An 18671-nucleotide genomic window follows, 5' to 3' on the forward strand; every position below is an offset into this window, starting at 1 on the left:
TACACACAGGCTCTGTTGTAGGAAGTAAGAGGTGGCTGTTGGCGCCTCCGTTCAGCTTGGTCGAGGCCGGTTTGGTGGTGTCCACAGCAGTTATCTATGGAGGATGAGGTCAGTTTATTTTAAAGTTCAGTCTGTTCGGGGGAAAACATGAAAACGGAGAATTAGGATGGCCACCTGACAGCTTAGGTTTTGTGGTATCTGTCCTTTTCCAAATAGATTGATTGTTTTTTGGTTAAGTCCATCAAACCACGAGCGTCATGACGTAGCTTCACTCTGTGGCCTCTCGGACGTCGTAGAGCAATCCAGTAGAGCTCTGGTGGAGCCGTTCCATGGGTTACCTGGTGAGCCGAACCTTCCTGCCACATGGTCCTCGGGACCCAGGCAGAGAGGGAGGACGCCTGGTTGGTGCCCAGGGCCACCTGAAGCGGGGCAGGTGGCAGGGGCCAAGACTCCGCGTGCCCTCCCTATCCTCTGAGCCTCAGTTTCCTCAGCTGTAAAAGGGGAAGAATGCTTTGTCTTCAAAACAATCCCCTTAGAAAAGCAGAGTCTCGAGGAGAGAGTGTGAGATTCTCTTTCTAAACACGAGCGAGTAAGCCCACCAACGTGTCACTTCTCTGCAGTTTGTTCCATTCTGGGTGTTTGTGAGAAACCACAGTGGCAGAGATAAGAAGTCGGTGAGCCTGTGACTTGCGGGAGTTGTGCAGGGTTTGTCCCTAATGAATAGAAACACAAGGGGCGTCTGGGTGGCGCCGTCAGTTGAGCATCCAGCTCTTGATTTTGGCTCAGGGCAGTGAGATCGGGCCCCACATTGAGCTCCACGCTCAGCGTGGAGTCTGCTTGAGGCTTCTCCGCCTCCCTCTGCCCCTCCCCCTGGTCACTCTCTAAAATAATCATTTAAACAATAGAATCACTAGTAAATGATACCTTTAAATCTATTTTTTTTTTTTTAAGTGTTTAGGCTATACAGGTCAAATCTGAGGACAGGAGCTCCCTTTTCAGTGAAGGGGCGCCGTGACGGGTAGGAGGGCAGGCTGGTGCGAACTTGGCATTGGCTTCAGTGCTCGCACCAAGCAGATGAAGCGCGAGGGAAGCCTTAAGGTGGTCTTGAACTTGGGACCATAGCAATCAAACCTAAAATGAAGTGTTTTTTTTTAAAAAAAAAATGCATCGAGTTGGTTTGGCTTCCTGTGTGTCACTTGTGCTCATGTCGCATCCAGCTCCCGCGTGGGCCAGTACGCTCCGCTTACCGTCCTGGAAAGGGTCTCAGAATCGAAACTTGCTTCCACACGAGCTTTGCTGCTACCGGGTTAGCCAAAAGTCTGCTTCGGATTGACTGGAATTCCTTGTTTGGGACGGGAGGAGGAAGCGTTAGTGCTCCTCTGGGCAAATTTGATGTTTTACGAACTTCTAGGCAATGGCTTCCTGCCTCCAACGGCAGAAACCAGGCTCGGCTTGGCGGCAAGCTGCAGGGGAGCCAGCCTGACCCAGGGCTCCCACAAAGCTGTGTCCTTCTCTTCCCAGGTGCGGTCATTGTAAGAATCTAGCTCCCACGTGGGAGGAACTCTCTAGAAAGGAATTCCCTGGTTTGGCAGAGGTCAAGATCGCGGAGGTGGACTGTACTGCCGAACGGAGCATCTGCAGCAAGTACTCGGTGGGTACATGTGCGTGGAAAGCCCCCGCGGGAGCCCTGGCGGGGAGGGGGGTGACCACATGGAGCCATCGTCTGAGGTGGTCGTCACTGGGGTGACCCACGCTGCCCTCAGCTTCTCAACGAGGTGTTGCTTGTGTCCTTGCAAGGTTCCCGCTTTGTGTTCATTTTGAAAAGCAAAAGAGATGCTGAGTCAAAGGAAGGGCTCTCTTTTTCCATGAGCTCTCCACCTGTCCTCATGGGGGGATTTGGGATCTTGCTGTCTGCATAGGAGATGGCGCAGTGGACTCCAGGCTTGAGAATGGGGTGCCCCCTACACGGCCGCTCTGGCTGGCCAAGCAGTCGGCGGATGGGTAGCCTTCGTCTCAAACCCTCGAGTAGATTACTTTGCAGACCTAAGCCCATGTTCTCAGTAAGGGAAGCAGCCGCACTTCCTCCTGCAAGGGCCGTCCCAGCAAGCCAGACTGCGCCCGGGCTTCTTACTGGTCTGTCGCCCACTCTCTGAGCCGTCAGCACAATCTGCGCACCCAGAAGATTTGTAATTGACGTTTTTGCTTCTATGGTATCTTGTTAAAACATTTGGAGGCCCTGGAGTTCCCTCCCTCGCTAGATTCAGAGTAGATGTGGGGGCGCCCGGGTGGCGCAGTCAGGTAAGCGGCAGACTCTTGGTTTCCGCTCAGGTCATGACTTTAGAGTCGTGAGGTCGAGCCCCGCTTAGTGGGGAGTCTGCTTGGGATTGTCTCCTCCTACCCTGCTCTTGAGTAGGCTCCAAGTAAGTAAAATCTTAAATAAAAAAAAACTTCTTACAAGAAGATCTTATTTTTTTGGTACCTTAGTCTTAGAAAAGAAGTGCGTTGCAGCTGGAAAACGTATCCTCGAGGATGTTGCTGCCACACCGCGGGGCCCCCAGAGTGGGGGGATTCACCAGGGGCTTGCTGGGAATGCAGAGCCCCAGGACCACCTGGCCTGTGCACCGGGGCTCCGGGTGGTGGCCTGTGCACGAAAGCTCCAGACGCTCCCCTTTTGGGTGACGTCCTCTCTTTGACATTAGTCTTGAGTGTATTTTTGGATGGGAAAGAGAAGAGCCCCCAAGGCTTTGCTCTTTGCTTTTTTATACTTTTTAAACGGTACATACCTTTCAAGAATGTACCCATGAGCTCTCCTGGTCACGACGATAGGAGCTTTTCTGGTTTTATTTAAGAAACAATCTGTATGTGACCTGGACCACTGGTTTTCATCTTTTTTTTTTTTTTTTTTTTTAAGGTACGAGGCTACCCCACATTGTTGCTTTTCCGCGGAGGGCAGAAAGTCAGCGAGCACAATGGAAGCAGAGACCTGGACTCCCTGCACCAGTTTGTCCTACGACAGGCCAGAGATGAGCTGTAAAACCCGCGCCCAGGCCGTTGGAGCGGAACCGCGCGGGTGCCGTGGAGGCTCTGCTGGTGGCTTTTCAGAGAGCTGAATGTACTAAACTTGTGGTATCCTCTTTGTGTGTGTGTTTTTTAAGCCAACACACTCTACAGATTCTTTACTAAGTTTCTCTAAGTAAATGTGTAACTCATGGTCCCTTCGCAAACTAAATATTTTCAGTGGCCGATCTGTCGTCCCCTTCAACCTTCTCTTGATGAATCTAAATGGTTTCCTTTGAGACTAAAATAGAGTTGAGGAAAATCAAATTGCCCAGCTATTTTTGGCTCCTGAGTGATTCTGGTGAAAGCATCCTCTAAAGCATCGCTGGTGAACTGCCCACGAGCTCTGGAAAGGCGGCAGTAGTGCTGTTCCTCTGATCTGAAGGGCAAAACTGCTTGATCGCGCGCTTGGTCACTAGCTTGGAGCAGATCTAAAAACAGAAACCCCAGGCCTCTGGAAGATGCCTCCACGCCCACCCCCGGCTTTGCTGCCTCTGTCAACGCTTCTTTCATCGCAGAGCTCAGCCATTGTAATGAGAGCAGTGGGATTTCTGACACGTGCCTGAATAAGAGAATGTTGGTGCCATAACCGTGTGCGTGCGTGCGCGTGTGCGTGTGCGTGTGTGTGTGGATGCCTCTGTCAGTCATGGGAAATCTCATGAGAGATGTCTTTAGTTAGGTCCTCGTGAAGCCTAGAGTCCATGTGAACGTTAAGACTTGACATCTCCCACAGAAAATGTGGGCAAGGAAGTTCCACGAGGCTTGTCCTGACTGTCCTGTCACCTCCCAGAACGTTTCTGGTTGGATTTGCCACCTGGGTATGGGGACCGGGAAGGCCCTCCAGCCCCGCTTTGCGGAGCCCCTGCTGGAAGCGGCTCCAGATTCTGCTTCTAAGTCATTGAGAGGCTGACTGGGCTGCTCTCCTCCGTGGGGAGAGCGCGATTAAGTTGGCCTCAAGACCCAAAGACTGAGGTGGGGGTGGGGGGTGGGGGTCCTAGGCCAGGGCGGCACAGGCCACGTCGCCACCAGTGCGGGACCAGTGTAAGCCACGCCGTCCTGGTGGTTGAGCATTTCACACTGGAAAATAGGCTCCCTTTGGACTAGGCTCCCTTAGGATACGGACCTGTATGTCCTTTGCCATCGACTCCCTTCTCATAACAACCCTCCATTTCCCACACGCTCTGCCCCACTTCCCATGCTCAGGGTGGGTGCGGTCCGTGGACACCCAGTAACTGGTGGTGGGACTCTGAGAAACAGAACCACGTCTGCTGTCTGGGGCAGGAGACCACAGAGCAGGATCTCGGCCAGCCTCTGCCTTAAAGGAAATCTTTATTAATTATGTATGGTTCACAGATGTCCTTTTAAAACCCCAACTTTCTAGAGAAGCACAATCCTCATGAGTGGCTTCAGCTTTGCATCATGAGTCTTGTATTAAAATCCAAGTGGTACAATTTGTTTACACTATGATACTTTCTAAATAAACTCTTTTTTTTAAAAAAAAAAAAAGTCTGGTCTCTCCTTAAATGTTACAGCAAAACAGATATAAAATAGACAATAAATTATAGTTTATATTTACAAAAAAGCTGTAAGTGCAAACGGTTTTAGATCATAAATGTATTATTTAATCAGTTTAGTATGAAATTGGCTTCCTAGTACATGATTGTGAAAAAAACACTTTAAAAATATTCTACGGTTTCTTCTGAGTCTTCCTTTCTACAAGAGAAACTGGGATTCAGGTTCATAAGGGCAAGCCCACTGGACCCCCTCCTGGTGGTGGGGGTCACCTTCCTCGTTTCCTCTCCTTTGCTGGGTCTGACCCCGCCACCCGGCACGTGGTCAAAGGCAAGGGACCGTTTTCCTGAAATGCGTGAAATCCTAGAGCCGGCCTTCCTGGGGCTAATGTGCTTTTTCCAGAACCCGAGAGGGGCAGGGCCGGCCTCGGGGCACGGTCCGCGGCCAGCACCCGTGTACGGGGCCGCCGATGGTGGGGGACGGGCTGAGGTGTGGGAGTGACCGAAATTCGTGTCCAACACCTGTGGGCCTCCACCCTGCTAAGGGCAGCAACAGAAAAGGCACTTCCACGCGGCCCCGGGGGCGGCCCGGGCCGCACACCTGCATGAACTGCCCTTCTCGGGGTGCATCCCCGCCCCCCCCCCAGTTCCAGTTGTGACAAACTACGGACCGGGCTGGCACCTCAGCCAAGATCACTCTTCCTCCTCTTAGGGTCATTTCCCCTGTTCACTCACACCACAAATAGCTTCATCTAAAGCTAAAGCTAGTTTGGGTGGGCTCTTGGTGGGGGGGCCTCAAAGCTATGCTTCTGTCGTTACCAGACTCTACGGCCGACGTCCAAACCCTGCTCCCCCCACACCAGTGACTACCCGCGCCCTTTACCGTGTGAGCAAATTCTTCGGAGGCCCTGGGAAGCCGCCTTGGGCAGTGGGGCACCAACCGGCCTGGGGCCGCTTCAAGGCCGCGCCTCCCCCATCCCATCCTCCTGGGTTTTTTTTTGTTTGTTTTTTTTGTTTTGTTTTTTGTTTTTTTAAGGCAGATGTTATCTGGGAACCCAAGGCTGTATGTGTGTCCCCAGCAGCTGGTTTTGAGGAGTTAGTGGCATCCACAAGCTCTGACAACCATATTCCGGTATTTTTTCAAGATGACATTGGAGTTGTCATCAAAGTAAAGAACGGAGATGGCGTTCAGCTTAGTTGGCGCGCAGCACGGTTTGGGGACGTACTCAGGATTCATGAGGTGGACCTGTTGCCAAACAGAAGGGGAGAGGCACCGTTAAGGAGCCACACCTGGTGGTGGCTTCCTCCTCCCTCGCGTGCAAGGGGCCCCCGGGTGCTCACCAGCGTCTGCACGATGGCGTGGTTCGTCGCGTTCATGTGCGCGTTGAGTGGGAAGGAACATTCTCCATCACAGTAGTTGGCGGCATAGCCCTTGGGTGCAATGATCCAGTCCTTAGTTGAAGGCAAAGAGACACAACCTACGATCAGCATGCGCCCCTTGCGTCATCCGTGCTCTCAGGAATCCTGGGAGCGGATACCCCTCGCCCGGGACAGTTGGACACACAAACCCTGGGAGGCCAAGTTCATGTTCAGGCGGCAAAAGCTAGGGTGTGAGCCTCGCCTATCTGGCTCCAGAGCCTTCTCTCCCTCTGCAGGCCCACAAAGCCTTCAGTCGCTACCCACCTGCTAGGCCTGGGAGCACACAGGTGGGTGCTTAATGCACCTGGACCCACAGGAGCGGTCATTATGATGCCACCTGCTTATGGACGTTCTTTCCTATCACTCGTCACCTGTAACTCGCTTCTCAGAAACTAGTTGTGGTTCTCAGGTGTGGGGCTAATCGTCCGTGCTCTTCTAGATAATTCGGATGAGTCCATTGAGAGCCACTGGACCATTAGAGGAGTTTCTCCAACCCTTTCTCAAAACACCAACAAGGTCCAAGTCCGTACGTGCCTCATGGACTTTGAAAGACCAGGGGCAGAGCACCGGGAGCTGTGGGATTGATTCTGACAGAACGTGGGAACCTGGCTCCCTGGGAAGGTTGCTGGGGGTGGGGGGGAGGGCGTTGGGGCACAAGGAGGCCGGCCCCTCATCCGCCTTCCGCTGGAAGCCCAGCCTCCAGAAGAGCTCACAGGTACCGTCCCATGAAGAGTCACCTGGGCCCTCAAGCTCAAGATCTTCGAGGACAGCCGCTGCCATCAAGAGGGAAGGGCCTTGGTCTCCCTTGCTGTCCAGAGAACTCACCTGCCATCCCAGGTCTTGGAAGCTCACATACAGCTCATGCTTCCTGCAGGCCGTTTTCAACTCACTGCTGTTGTAATCTGTCAGAGGAGAGCAGAAGATGCGCCCATCAGCTCATCCACTCTTTCACTTCACCACTAACACGGGGCGGGGGCCGCCTGTGGGCCAGGCCCCATACAAGGCACATGATGGTGGGGAACGAGGCCCCCGCTAGATACACGTGTGGTCCCCAAACAGCTGTAAGGCTCCCAGTGGCCTCACTCAGGCCACCTTGTCCACGCAGGTGCGAGTGCTGGGCCGCCTGGCACCCGGTACGTGATCACGGACTTGATCATGACCTGAAGCCCTCCTCGGGCTCCTGACTTGGGAGACCTCGTGTTCACCAGACAACTACCCTAGGTGGGATCTGCTGTGATTCCCACAGGGACAGCCTCGAGGCCACACCGGGGCTGTGGGAGAGCTGGGCCCTCACAGGAGAGCAGCATGAAGGGAGGGCAATGCAGCAGGGCCTAACCAAGAGGTCTGGGAGCCTGCCAGGGAGGGACACCCCGCGGTCGAGATCACATCCCCAGTCTCACTTCCAGGGTTGAGCCTGCTGACCTGCACTGAAGCACGGGCTCCTGGGACAGTGGAGCCTGGTGGGACTACACGGGACGTGCACATCTGGCCTGCATGGGGCAGCCGCCGTGAGCCTGGCCTCACCTAGAGGAGTGTGGGAGCACCCGGACCATTCAGGCCAGCGGGAGCAGCTCTCCTGGGAGGCGTCCTGTGCTGGGCGCCACGGGCAACAGGAGGCTGGCTCCCTCCAGGAACTCAGAGGCCTCAAGGAGTGGCGTGAGACCAGGAACTCACCCAAAACAATGTGGATGCTACGGGCAGGCATCTGGGGAGTCCCATGGGGAGTTCAGAGAAGGGTCACGGTTAAGGGTGGGAGCGAGAGGAAATGTGAGTGGTTCTGGTGGAATGAGTTGTAAGGACATGGGGCGATGAGTCAGGCGAGATAAAGTTGGGGAAATGAGTGGCCTGGAATGGCAACCAGCATCATCTGGACTTTCTACCAGAGGCATTAAAGTAGGCCTGTGAAGGCGTTTGAGCCAGAGGGGCCTGCGACTGGCTTTAGGAACTACTGTCATAGTGAACCGTGAGGCCAAAGGATCCATCTTGTGCCGGTGTCCAGAGACATGAGAAGTAGCCTCCAGAGAAAGGTTCTGAACCAACTGAGCTAGCCAAGTGCCCGAAGACTCCAGAGAAAGCTTCTTGATCTACAACGGACTTCGATGGATGCAAGAGCAGGAGGTCCCTTGCACGCCACCTCTGCCCTTTTTAATCACACGAGCCAGTAAATCACCTAATTGTTGAAAGCCTACTTGACCTGGGTTCCCTGCTACCTGGACGCCTGGGCCCTGAAGTAAGATGGGGCGTGCAGATCTCACGAGTTTGGAAGGCAGAGAATCAAAGGGCACGGACACAGCTCAGTCAGCTTTCCCGGGAGGAGAGACCTGCCACCTTTTGAAGGTGATTTGCTCATTCTAACTTTATTCGTGCTCCCTTCCTGCCTTTTCAGCTTGCAGGGCAACCCAAGCTGTAATTTCAAGTACCCAGAAGTTGAATGCAAAGCCACCCCGGAGGGAGATTTTCACGATGAAGACTCTCTGTAAAAAACGAAAAAACAAAAAACAAGAAACCACCCACCAGCCCCCATCCACAAAGCAAGACAGGACCCTCCTGCCGAAAATAATCCCTCAAGAAAACAGCAGGCACACAAAGGAACTGTCCCAAAAGGAGAGTTAGGATAGAAGAGAAAATACAGGGACCGCAGGCAAGGGTCATCCCTGAGTGGGGTTACAAAACGAATATCTAACGGAAGGGATAAAATAAGAAACAGAAACCCTAAAGCAAGGACATTTTGGATAAACAATGGGCCAAAAGAACACGTGGATGTGAAAGACAACAAAATAGAACTTTATAAAATTCTGCTGGAGAGACAAATGAAATGGATGGGTTAGACAGCAGATTAGACACCAATGAAGAGAGGATTAAAGAAGTGAACAACGAATTTGAAGAAATGCCCCCCAATACAGCTTGGAGGACCATGGCTTGAAAATAGAACTCTCTGTCTCTCTGTGAAGAGATAATGAAAGAATGAAAAGTCCAATGCATTTCCAATAGGAGCTTCTGAAGATAATATTGGGGAGTTATATTTGAATACAGGAATGTGTGGGAATTTTCTAAAAGTGAAGGAAGGCCAGCGTCTTCATATTGAAAAGGCTCAGTGAGTCCTGAGCAGAGTAAATAAATTTCTACCTGGCCGCACATGGTGACACTGGAGTATATATTAAATGCAGAGGAATTCTTAAGAGAATTCTGGTAATTCTTCTTATCTTTACCAGAAGATAAAAAGAAAATGAGCCACAGAGGAACACCAAGCAGATGGGGAGCCAACTGCTTTGCAACAAAAATACACAACATAAGCTGTTTAATACCCTGAGAACGATGCCATCAACCCAGAATTCCATACCTGGCTATGGCAGATGTTTCCTGTGTGGGCTACCCGGGTTCCAGTAACACCTCTCCCCTCTCACCCAGACAGGTGGGAATCAAGGCCCCATCTCCCATGAGGTAGCTCCTGCCTTTGTCCCCTGGCGACTGAGTATCAGTGTTTGACGACAAGTCATGCAGATGCCCCCACCTTTGACAGCATGACTCCAAGGGGAAACCAAGAACGGGTGGCATGGCAGCGAGTGTCCAGGGTGATAGCATCCAGAGCACACTGTCCTTGTAACCGGGTCGGAGCTTGATCACTTAATTCCCTATGTGTGGTTCTCCAGCCTTCTTGTTGGCGGGATGAGCGCCTGCTACTCTTATTTTTCGTTAGAGTCTGCTTCTTTTTCATGTAGTCAAGAAGGGCCTTGACCCACTAAATGATTATTCAGTAGTTGGGAGACAGGGAGAGCAGGGCCCAAGCGAGGGGTCACTCTCTCATCGGGGTTGGTGGGTGTGGCTCTCTGTTAAGGTGTCTTCTAAGCAGAGACCCGCAGGAATGTTGGGAGCAAGGCGGGAGGCTGTCTGGGGCAAGGGGAGTCTGCACGGTGGGAACAGCAGATGTGAAGGCCCTGGGGCGGCCTGCTGTAGAACAGCCTGGTGAAGTCTGCTCTGTGTTCATGAAAGACCCCATCCCCTGTCCACCCACTGGGCGCACAGCCCCTGGACGCTTCCCATTGCAGTTAGGCGTGCCCATGTGCCTCGACCCTGCCCACGTAGGGGGGAGGCAGGGAGAAGGGAGGTGTGTGCTCCCAGGCCTGGCCCTTCTGAACTTGCCCATAGCCCTCTGCCCCTGCATGTCTTCTCTTGCCAGCTGCAAGTCTGAAGACTCCAAGGCCCCAGTTCCTTGCATTCTTGAAGTCGTCCTGGGTTATATGATAAGTGATATGACTCCCCAACTTATAGTCTCAATCTAGAATTTTCCTGCCTGATCAGGCCAATTGGCTTGTGTCCCCACAAAGTAAACATTCCCCACAAATGCCTTCTCTGTGCTGGGACCACGATCTCCCCAACGTCCAGCTTGGAATCATGAGCCATGGGAAAGGCAGAGAGTTCTGAGGTGCCTTTCCTTCCAGGCCAGCGGACATGGCGGGGAATATTATAACCCGGGAGATACAAAAGCCATGAAGTTGCCCGACGGTTCCAACTCACGGGTCAGCCAACAGGTTTAGGATGGGGGCTGGCCGCCAGGAAGACCAGCCAAGGTGTCATGGCCAAGGATCTTGCTTCTACCTTCCACAGCTCTAGCCGTCTGTGAGCCTCCTGCGAGTCTGACTCTCTCAATGCGCAACAAACAGAACTTTCTCCACAAGAACCGCTATTTCTTTTAGAGCTAGACACTGGCATTTTTGTTGTTAAGATCGGGGCCAGAGAGAGGAATGGAGGGATTTCCACTCCGTTTCCCTCCCACGGACCCTCTCAGGCTGCACTTAGGATGCCTTGGGACTCCTTGGGGCAGAGGGTGTATAAATATTTGGAAGGTCAGTGCTCCTCAAAATACCTGTGCCTGCCACCCCGGGGTCGGTGCCCTGGGTCGTACAGTGGAATTACACGGCCACGCCCCGTTCCGTTGGGTTTTAGGAGGGCTGACAGGTTGTGGGAGAACGTCCTCCCGCCCTGGCCGCTCGCTATTTGTTGAGATGCAGGGTCTGGAGAGGGCCGGGGAGAGCTCCTGCAGCAACAGGAACGCGCCCGCTGCAGTGGGGAGAGGAAGGCAACCCAGCTTGGCCCAGACGGGGGGTGCCAGGCACGGGGCAGGCAAAGGAAAAGCAGCCGCGCGGCTGGGCACAGCCACAGGCGGGAGGCGGGCCACACGCCCTGAGGGCAGCCGTCCTCCGTGGGACCCACGGGCGGCCCCATGCCCACCTGGTGAGACGCATCAGGGAGCGCGAGCCCCGTCTCCGACCACCAGGCCAGAGTCCTTGGAGCCGGCCCCCGCTGCCCAGCTGAGCGTGCAGACTCTCGAACCCGGGTCACAGGGGAGGGGTGCGCGACGCCATCGCCCGCTTCACCCCCAGAGCCCGTCTTCAGACCCCAGGGCTGCCCGGGCGTCCCCGGATGCAGATGTGGTGCAGGCTGGTCTGGGACCTGAGACACATTTTCGAGGAATCTGGCCTTTCCGAAGTTGAACAGGAAGTGAAATCTGGCTTCCGCTCGTTCCATGGGATTCTTCGGCCTAACGTGGAGGGCAGGCCCGGGCAGGCCAGCGGGGAGTCAGGCGCGGCCAGACCAGGCCCAGGGCGGCTGAGCCGAGGACGGGGCCGCCAGGGCCTGGCCACACGTGGGTTGGGGCAGAGAAACCCCGCTACTGGGTGACAAGACCAGAGGGACACAGGAGCCCCCGGACCCATCTCCATAACCAGACAAGGGCAGCTCCACAGCTGCCTCCAGCAGGAGAGAAACGCTTTCCCTCACAGGGAGCTCGGGCGGCCCCACGCTGGTGGGGAGGGGAGAACCTCGAAAGCCCCCACAGCAGCCCTGCCTGTTTGCCCCCTAAGGGAGGAGCGTCTGGCAAAATCCTCCGGCCTCTGTCCCCGCGGATGCTGCGGAGCGGAGCAGAGGGGCTCTGGGGGCGCCGATGCGGGCAAGGGCGCGCTCCCCGCGCAGGCCCCCCCATCTCGCCAGGCCTTCTGGGCCGTGGAGCGGCGGTGCAGACCCCCCCCCCCCACCTGGATGCCCCGGGCCGAGCGGGGCTGAGCGCCCGGGGCCGGGTCCTGGCGACCCTTTGTCCCTGGCCTCGGGGCCGTGGCCCCGACACTCAGGTTCATGGGTGACAGTCTCTGCCCCCGCCACCTCAGCATCCGGGCTTCCCTGCGATGCTCCAGGGGCGTTTCCCCCAAGGGCGAGAACTAACGAGACTAACGGGGCCTGGCTGAGCCCTGGGCTGCCTCCCCCGTCCCCGGGACCCCGCAGGGGGGCACTTCTGGGGCTCAGCACGGTGAGGACAGGGTGCTCCTGACCCCGCTGGAAGCAGGTGGCGTGCCCAGCCCCGCTCACGGCACCCCTGTCCCCAGGCAGCGGCCACAGGCACCACACACTGGTCCTGCCCAGGCACGAGGGACACCTCCGCCACCCCGGAGGGGACCCCACTCCTGCGGCCGCCCCCCGGAAGCTGCACGCACCGCAAAGCCCACCGGAGCCACACGAGGGGAGGCCTTGGGCCCGGCCACTGGCTTCCTCCTGCAGCCCTCTGGCCACATGGGACGGGACCCAGGCTTCCCGGGCACCAGGGGCCAGGAGAGTCTCGGGGGCACGAGTCCTGGATGAGCAGGGACAGCACCGCCATGACCCTGACCTGCAGGGCTGCGGGGCCGGCTGGCTCCAGGGGCACCACCTGGCCCCAGGGCACCACGGGAGGAGCAAGGCAGAGAAAGGACAAAGTCAAGGCAACCCACGAAACCGGGGTGGGGGGAAGCAGGCCGGGGCTCCTGTGCGGGCTGGACCCTGTAGGCCGGCTCCTGCGCAGCAGGCCGCACACCTGCCAGCAGCTGGGGACACAGTGACACGCCCCACGGGCCCCCAGTGTTTGAGCCCAGGCTACAGGGACTTCCCAGAGGAAACTCGTGTTTTAGAGGAAACAATTCGTGGCTCTCATTTCCCCTCCTAGAAGGATGGGGCCAAGAGAAACCCCACCGTGGGAAGGGCCCAAGGAAGCCCAGGTCCTCGAGCCCTGCTGCTGCGGACAACTGCAGGTGGGGGTCATCTCACAGAAAGCGGGGGCGGGGAGCCTGATTTTCAGAATCTAGATTTTGTTTACAACCAGGATGGTTAAACTGGGTTCGAGGTAACGGGGAGGTCCTGTTCTTTTTGTGGGGCCAGGATTTCAAGATCTCCTGCTCCATTATCTTGGGTGGACTTTGGTCTCTTCTCGGCCTTTATCTCGAATTACCAAAGAATGCAGAGATTAAGGGTCTTGAAAACAAAGGCTTCTCTCTCGAAGACTGAGCACTAAGATTCCCAGTACTTTAAGCACCTCTGCTCTCCCTGTTCCCTCCTAGACTGAGTCTCCCGGCCCCCAGCACCCTCTCAGGAGCTGGTAGTGGTTGAACTATTCAGGCCTCCTGCAGCTCCTGGTCATGCCTGTTACTGCCTTTCAGCATCACCTGCCATCAGGACATTCATAAGGGGTCAACCTAGGGATGGGGTAAAGGGGAACCTATCACTCCTTGACACCTTTTATCCCAAAGGAGCTTAATGGCAAATGAGAGTCAGGTATTATAAATAGGGAGTTCGCCATGATTCTGTTGAATCACTAACGTCCTGTCTGTCCGCCACAGCTGTGGAGAATTAAGATTTGCTTTCTTTTAGAAAGCCCCGAACAAGCCTCTACCTCTTGACCAAGACATCTGGAAGCCAAGCTGCAGGCCCTAAAATTTTAATTTAAGATCAAAATGACAAATTACAATTCCCAATTCCTTTGAAGAACCATAAAGAGCTAACTCAAAGCCCTGACCCACATCCATTCTTCTCCAGCTCTGGATGTCCATGGGGGTGGGGGTGGGGGTGGGGGTCAGCTCACTCAGTGTTGGCATGCCAACCTATGCAAGCACATGACGACCTAGTGGGGACACTTGCCAGGAACTCATAGGCCAAATACACACTGACCGGTCAGGATGAGGCCCCCAGCTTACTGTCTGGAGTTCCCTAAAATCTACAGCAAGGATTTCATAGTCACAGCAAAGGACCCAAGCCACTATTTTGCAAGTGGTGAAGTCCCGGTTGCCTTTCTTATGCTGAGAGCATGCTGAATGGTCCTAATCGGGAAGTTCAAGAGATACAAGATCAGAACTGGAACTCTCAGTAAGGTCACTGGCATATCTATATGTACCAGAGCCATACTCCCCTCCCACACCCACCCAGGACCCTTAAAGACACGTGTGTGGCTGGGTTGGAAAGACGTGGAAGGAGGAAGGACTCTGAAATGCTAACACGTAGCACTGGAAGCAGCAAAGGACTCCTTCCAAAGGACAGACAGGGTCTTGAAGGCTCGCTGGTTCGCAGATGGTTGGCAGCGGTGTGTGGTGGCAACAAAAACATCAAGGATGAAAGAGGCCTGAAGATCACCGAATTTTACACAAATTGTTAAAAGTGGCAGAAAAGTTCCCAAACCCTCATCTGCCAAAACCAAGAGCAATTCCAGGTCACAGCGTTGGCAGCCAGGGGGTTGACATGGCATGGCTGAGACTTGGACTCACATCGTGTTAACAACTCCCTCTGCAGTAAGGTCCGGAAAGATCCTGGGAAATTAGCTCGACTGGTGTCTAGAGCTCCCACATGGAACCTTCCCTCAAGGCCATTTGTGCACAGTCCTGGTAGTGAACCGGCCAGGTGGTATCACAGGCCCCCAGAAGATGAAGCAATGAACCGCAAGAGAAAGTTACCATAAAAGATGGTGAACGGAAGCCACTAGAAAGATGGGAGCTAACAAACCCGAGGGCAGGCTGGCGCAGGGCAGTAGGGTGGTGGAATTGGAGGCTGAGAAAGAACTGCCAGATTCACTGGAATCCCCAACGGGCTGCACAGCACGGCTTGGACCATGACTCGCAAAACATGTGCAAAAGTGATCAACAATACTGTCCAGATGAGATCCAAGCCGCTGGAGAAGTGCGACACAGCCAACACCCGTCATTCACTGGGAGCAGACAGCTGCAGAGAAGCAGGGGCAAGTGAAAACCATCCAGGGAGCCTTCGATCCAAACCCACACTTCGGTGCATGTGTTTGCAAGGTCCGCCTTGAAGGCCAATGCAGACGTTCGAGCAGATTCTGGTGGGCGGTGGGGAGGAGGCCGACGGGGCTCTTGGCCTTTCCCTCGCTGCGGACTTGCCCTGTCGGCCCAGGCATCTGCAGCTCGGTTCCAAAAATAGCCGCACATTTCCCTGCCATGTTTCACCCCGATGACAGGCAATTTGATGGATTATGTTCACTTCTCTGCCCAGATGCAGGATGGTCTCTGATGGGCTTCCGGTGGTGGTTGTCTCAGCGGAGAAATATTAATTCCCTGGGAGCACTCTGTGGAAGAAGGGGGGCAGCAGAGGCAAAGTAATCTCTTCCTTCAAACTTCCAGAAGATTTCCAAAGGGAAAGTCCTGCCTCGGGTCACACCAGAGAGGACAACTTTCTGTCTCAGCTGCGGCTCCCTGCTTCACGAAGGTGGGCAACATCTGGTCCCACGGCGGCTTGGCACAAACCAGACAACCCATTTCTCTGCGTAGCAGGCTGTCTTTCTGGAAATCCTTTCTCCAGGAGCAACCTCTCCCCTTGTACGTCTGCTCCCATTAATGGCAAGGATGAATAAGGAAGAAAATGCCAAATATCTAAAGTAGCACTTCCGTGGGCCCGACCTGAGCAATTTCTCGACCAGCTTCAGAGGGTCTTTGAAGACACTAAGAGGGAAGGAGGGTCCTTCCTAGTAACACTCTCTTCGGGGGTCTGGGCCTTTGAAGGAGTGAGGCCAGAGGTTCCCGTTATGAACTCTCTTGTCCTAGTACCGCGGGAAGGAGCAAAGCGTATGGGCGAGGACCAGGCTGGGAGGTGGGGGTGGGAGGACCAAGAAAGAGCAGATACGCTGGCCTCTTAATACACGTTCGATCAACTTTCATATTCCTATTTAATAAACTTGTCAAATGCTAATTTTTAAAAAAAGCTGAAAGAGACATGGAAAAAGAATAGTTGGATGATCCTGGTAAAACCCAAATCAGAGACATGTTTTTCCAATTACAAAATCTGTTGTGTGTACTTGGGGGAGGGGGTGTTGAATAAATCAAGTGAAATTTCAATTTTAAAAAAGCAATCAACATTTCAAGAGCTGCCTTCGCGTCTGGGGCCCCAGCGCCAAAGCGACCGCAGTTCATTAATGAATCGACGCCCGCCACGGGCAGCCTCCTTCATGGCGCCCTGAAGGGCAACAGGGACATGAAGGCCTCTCTTTAGCAGGCTTCCTCAGAGGCGAACGAGGGAAAGCAATCATTTCTTCTTCTTCTTTCTTCTGTTTTTAGTGGTAAACATGGGAACACCCACGCTGCACGAGGCTTCCAAGAAACACCAGGATGACAAAAGCAGCGAAATGTCACCTCACACTGGGTGGTGGATCCTCTAGCTCTACAGCTCAGTTACTCCTAAGAGGGATGGCTTAGTAGGTGGGAACCTAAAACGGAGATGCCTCTTCCCAAAGAGAAACGGAGCACTCTGCAAAGCTGCGTGAAGTCTTTCTGGCCGCTGACGAGGACACTCTTAAATAGTCACCTGGTAGAACTGGTGCATCTTCCAGAAGCATCTGACATCCTTTCTTGGGTCCTAACATACGCCCTGGGGACCTGCTTCCTACAACTGGATGCAACTACTCTGGGCATTATGAGGGACCAGATCAAATACTTATTTAACCCCAGCAAACCAACCGAGTGTGCGTCATCCCCACTTAAAAGACAAGTAACCCGGAAGCTGAAATAGGTTTGCCCAACGTCACGGAATAGTAACAAGGGAAGCAACATCTCTGACTGCAAATCCCACCGCAAATCTTCATCTTCATGCTTGAATCCTGGGCCAACTCAACAGTTCGAGACCCAGGACTTGTAAGCCTTGGCTTTAGAGCAAGATGCATCTCTTTGAATTTGGTGCCTACTAGCGATGTGAGCTGATATCAGGAAGCAACACCTGCTCCCCCCACTTCATGTTTTGATGAGTGGACTTCCATATCCCTTTCTAGTAAGACACAGCATGGGAGGGGGGGGACACCTCTGAAGGACTACTGAATTGACACTCAAGCAGTAGGAGTTCTTCCTCTCTCTAGCCCTCCGAACCTGCCTGTTTGGGGCAGGATGGCGCTGACCCCATTCCCTAGCTCAGAGGTGAGCACCTGGCCTCAGCCTGGCTTTCTACGGAAGCTACTACCACGAAAGAGATGTTCTCTTCTGAAGCTGAGGTTACCAAGCGGGATAAAATCCTGGGACTACCGGTTGCCTCCACCACACAGAGATGGTCTTTCTGAGAATGCCACCAATAAGGGAAAACAGAAGAAGAGAAGGCAAGGGAGGTCACACTGTGTGAGCCCATGAATCTAGCCAGGCCTAAGATAGAATCCGCAACTTCCAGTTCAACGCACCAATGAAAGCGGTCAGAGATGGTCGTCGGAGCTGAGTTTCCATCACTTTCAGCCAAGAGCATGGACAAGTACGAGTCCATCTCACCCAAATACACCAAGTTTGTTTGTATGCCACAGCCTCCCAGGAGTGACACAACTAGAAGAAAATCTAGGTGTTCTCAGGACCTTTGTATGAATGAAAGAGGAGTTGGAGAAATCTCATCAGATGGAAGGATGCTCTTCTAGAAAACCAGATGCTCAGGTGTCTGGCCTGCAAACTCAGTCCCCGGAGAACAAACATCCCCTTCTGATGGCTCTAGGAACCCTTCTAGGTAATTGGTGGCTGTGATGAGGCACCTGTAGGCCTTTGTAGTTCTGGGCAGAAGCCAGGTAACAGCTGACACCATCAGCACATCCTTGTTCTCATCGAGACCTGAGTGCTAACCAGGCTTCCTTTCTGGAAAAAAAAGGGGGGGGGCCCTCCACCCAAACCTACCTGAGGCGCTGGAGACCCGTGACACATCCTGGGACTGGGTAGAGCGATTGCGGCTCTGCTGGCGGCGCCGACCGGGGGCCGACCTTGTGGTGCGCACGTGGACCTCACTCACTTTGAAGAAGGCCACCATGAAGGGCTGCTTGTCATAAGGCCCATCTCTGCCCACCAGGCCTGCGGCTCGGGGGTTGATGGGGAGTCCTTGAATGCAAACCACAGAACCGGTCTTCAGTCCACGGAAACTTGTTCCTATAAGCTGCATAGCTGAGCCTCCCTCACCACCCAGGTGTCAGCCACAAAGAAGGAGCGTGAGGGAAGAGCACTAGGCCTTTCAGAGCCCTGCTGCCTCCCTTTGGATGGGCAAAATCAAAACACTCCTTCCAAAGCTCCACGAAACCAAAGCAAGGACTGGTGTGAACTCCCAGGCCCTCCCATTCCTGAAAGGCTTCCTGATGCAACCGTTCTTTTCTGATCATGTGCCTCCCAAACAGGGAGGAGACTGACTTCATAGGCAGTGTGTGCCCCGTCTGAGGACCTGTGTGGGGAGTCTGAGCTGCTGAGCTTTGGTGCTGGGGGAGTAGGGGGCGCTGGAAGGGTTTCTGTGCAAACCTCCCCTCCCTGGCCCCCCACCCCAGCCAACAGTCAGAATGTAGCCTGGCCTCCCCTGCCTCTGCGAGCGGTCTTCCCATTGTTACTGGAACTCAGACCATCTACTTATCTCCAGTCCTTCCTGGAGACCTCCAGGAAAGAT

The 18671-nt window shown here is 54.3% G+C and overlaps 2 protein-coding genes across 7 annotated transcripts in view; one reads left to right on the plus strand and one right to left on the minus strand.

Moving 5' to 3' along the window:
- Positions 1 to 4563, plus strand: part of TXNDC5 (thioredoxin domain containing 5) — a 167475-nt gene extending 162912 nt beyond the window's left edge. For all 6 annotated transcript variants that reach the window (XM_072729171.1, XM_072729166.1, XM_072729170.1 and 3 more), the window contains 2 exons: positions 1522 to 1651; positions 2912 to 4563. In XM_072729171.1, coding sequence (XP_072585272.1) covers positions 1522 to 1651; positions 2912 to 3034 — 253 coding nt within the window. In that variant the 3' untranslated portion in view covers positions 3035 to 4563. The remainder of the gene's footprint in view (positions 1 to 1521; positions 1652 to 2911) is intronic.
- BMP6 (bone morphogenetic protein 6) overlaps positions 4370 to 18671 on the minus strand; it is a 150967-nt gene continuing 136665 nt past the window's right edge. Inside the window, exons 4-7 of the mRNA XM_072729164.1 lie at positions 17924 to 18121; positions 6813 to 6889; positions 5910 to 6020; positions 4370 to 5814 (exon numbers count right to left, since the gene is read on the minus strand). Of these exons, the coding sequence (XP_072585265.1) occupies positions 5665 to 5814; positions 5910 to 6020; positions 6813 to 6889; positions 17924 to 18121 (536 nt within the window). The 3' untranslated portion in view covers positions 4370 to 5664. The remainder of the gene's footprint in view (positions 5815 to 5909; positions 6021 to 6812; positions 6890 to 17923; positions 18122 to 18671) is intronic.

This window comes from Vulpes vulpes, chromosome 12, assembly GCF_048418805.1.
Source record: "Vulpes vulpes isolate BD-2025 chromosome 12, VulVul3, whole genome shotgun sequence".
In the NCBI taxonomy this organism is placed as follows: domain Eukaryota; kingdom Metazoa; phylum Chordata; class Mammalia; order Carnivora; family Canidae; genus Vulpes; species Vulpes vulpes.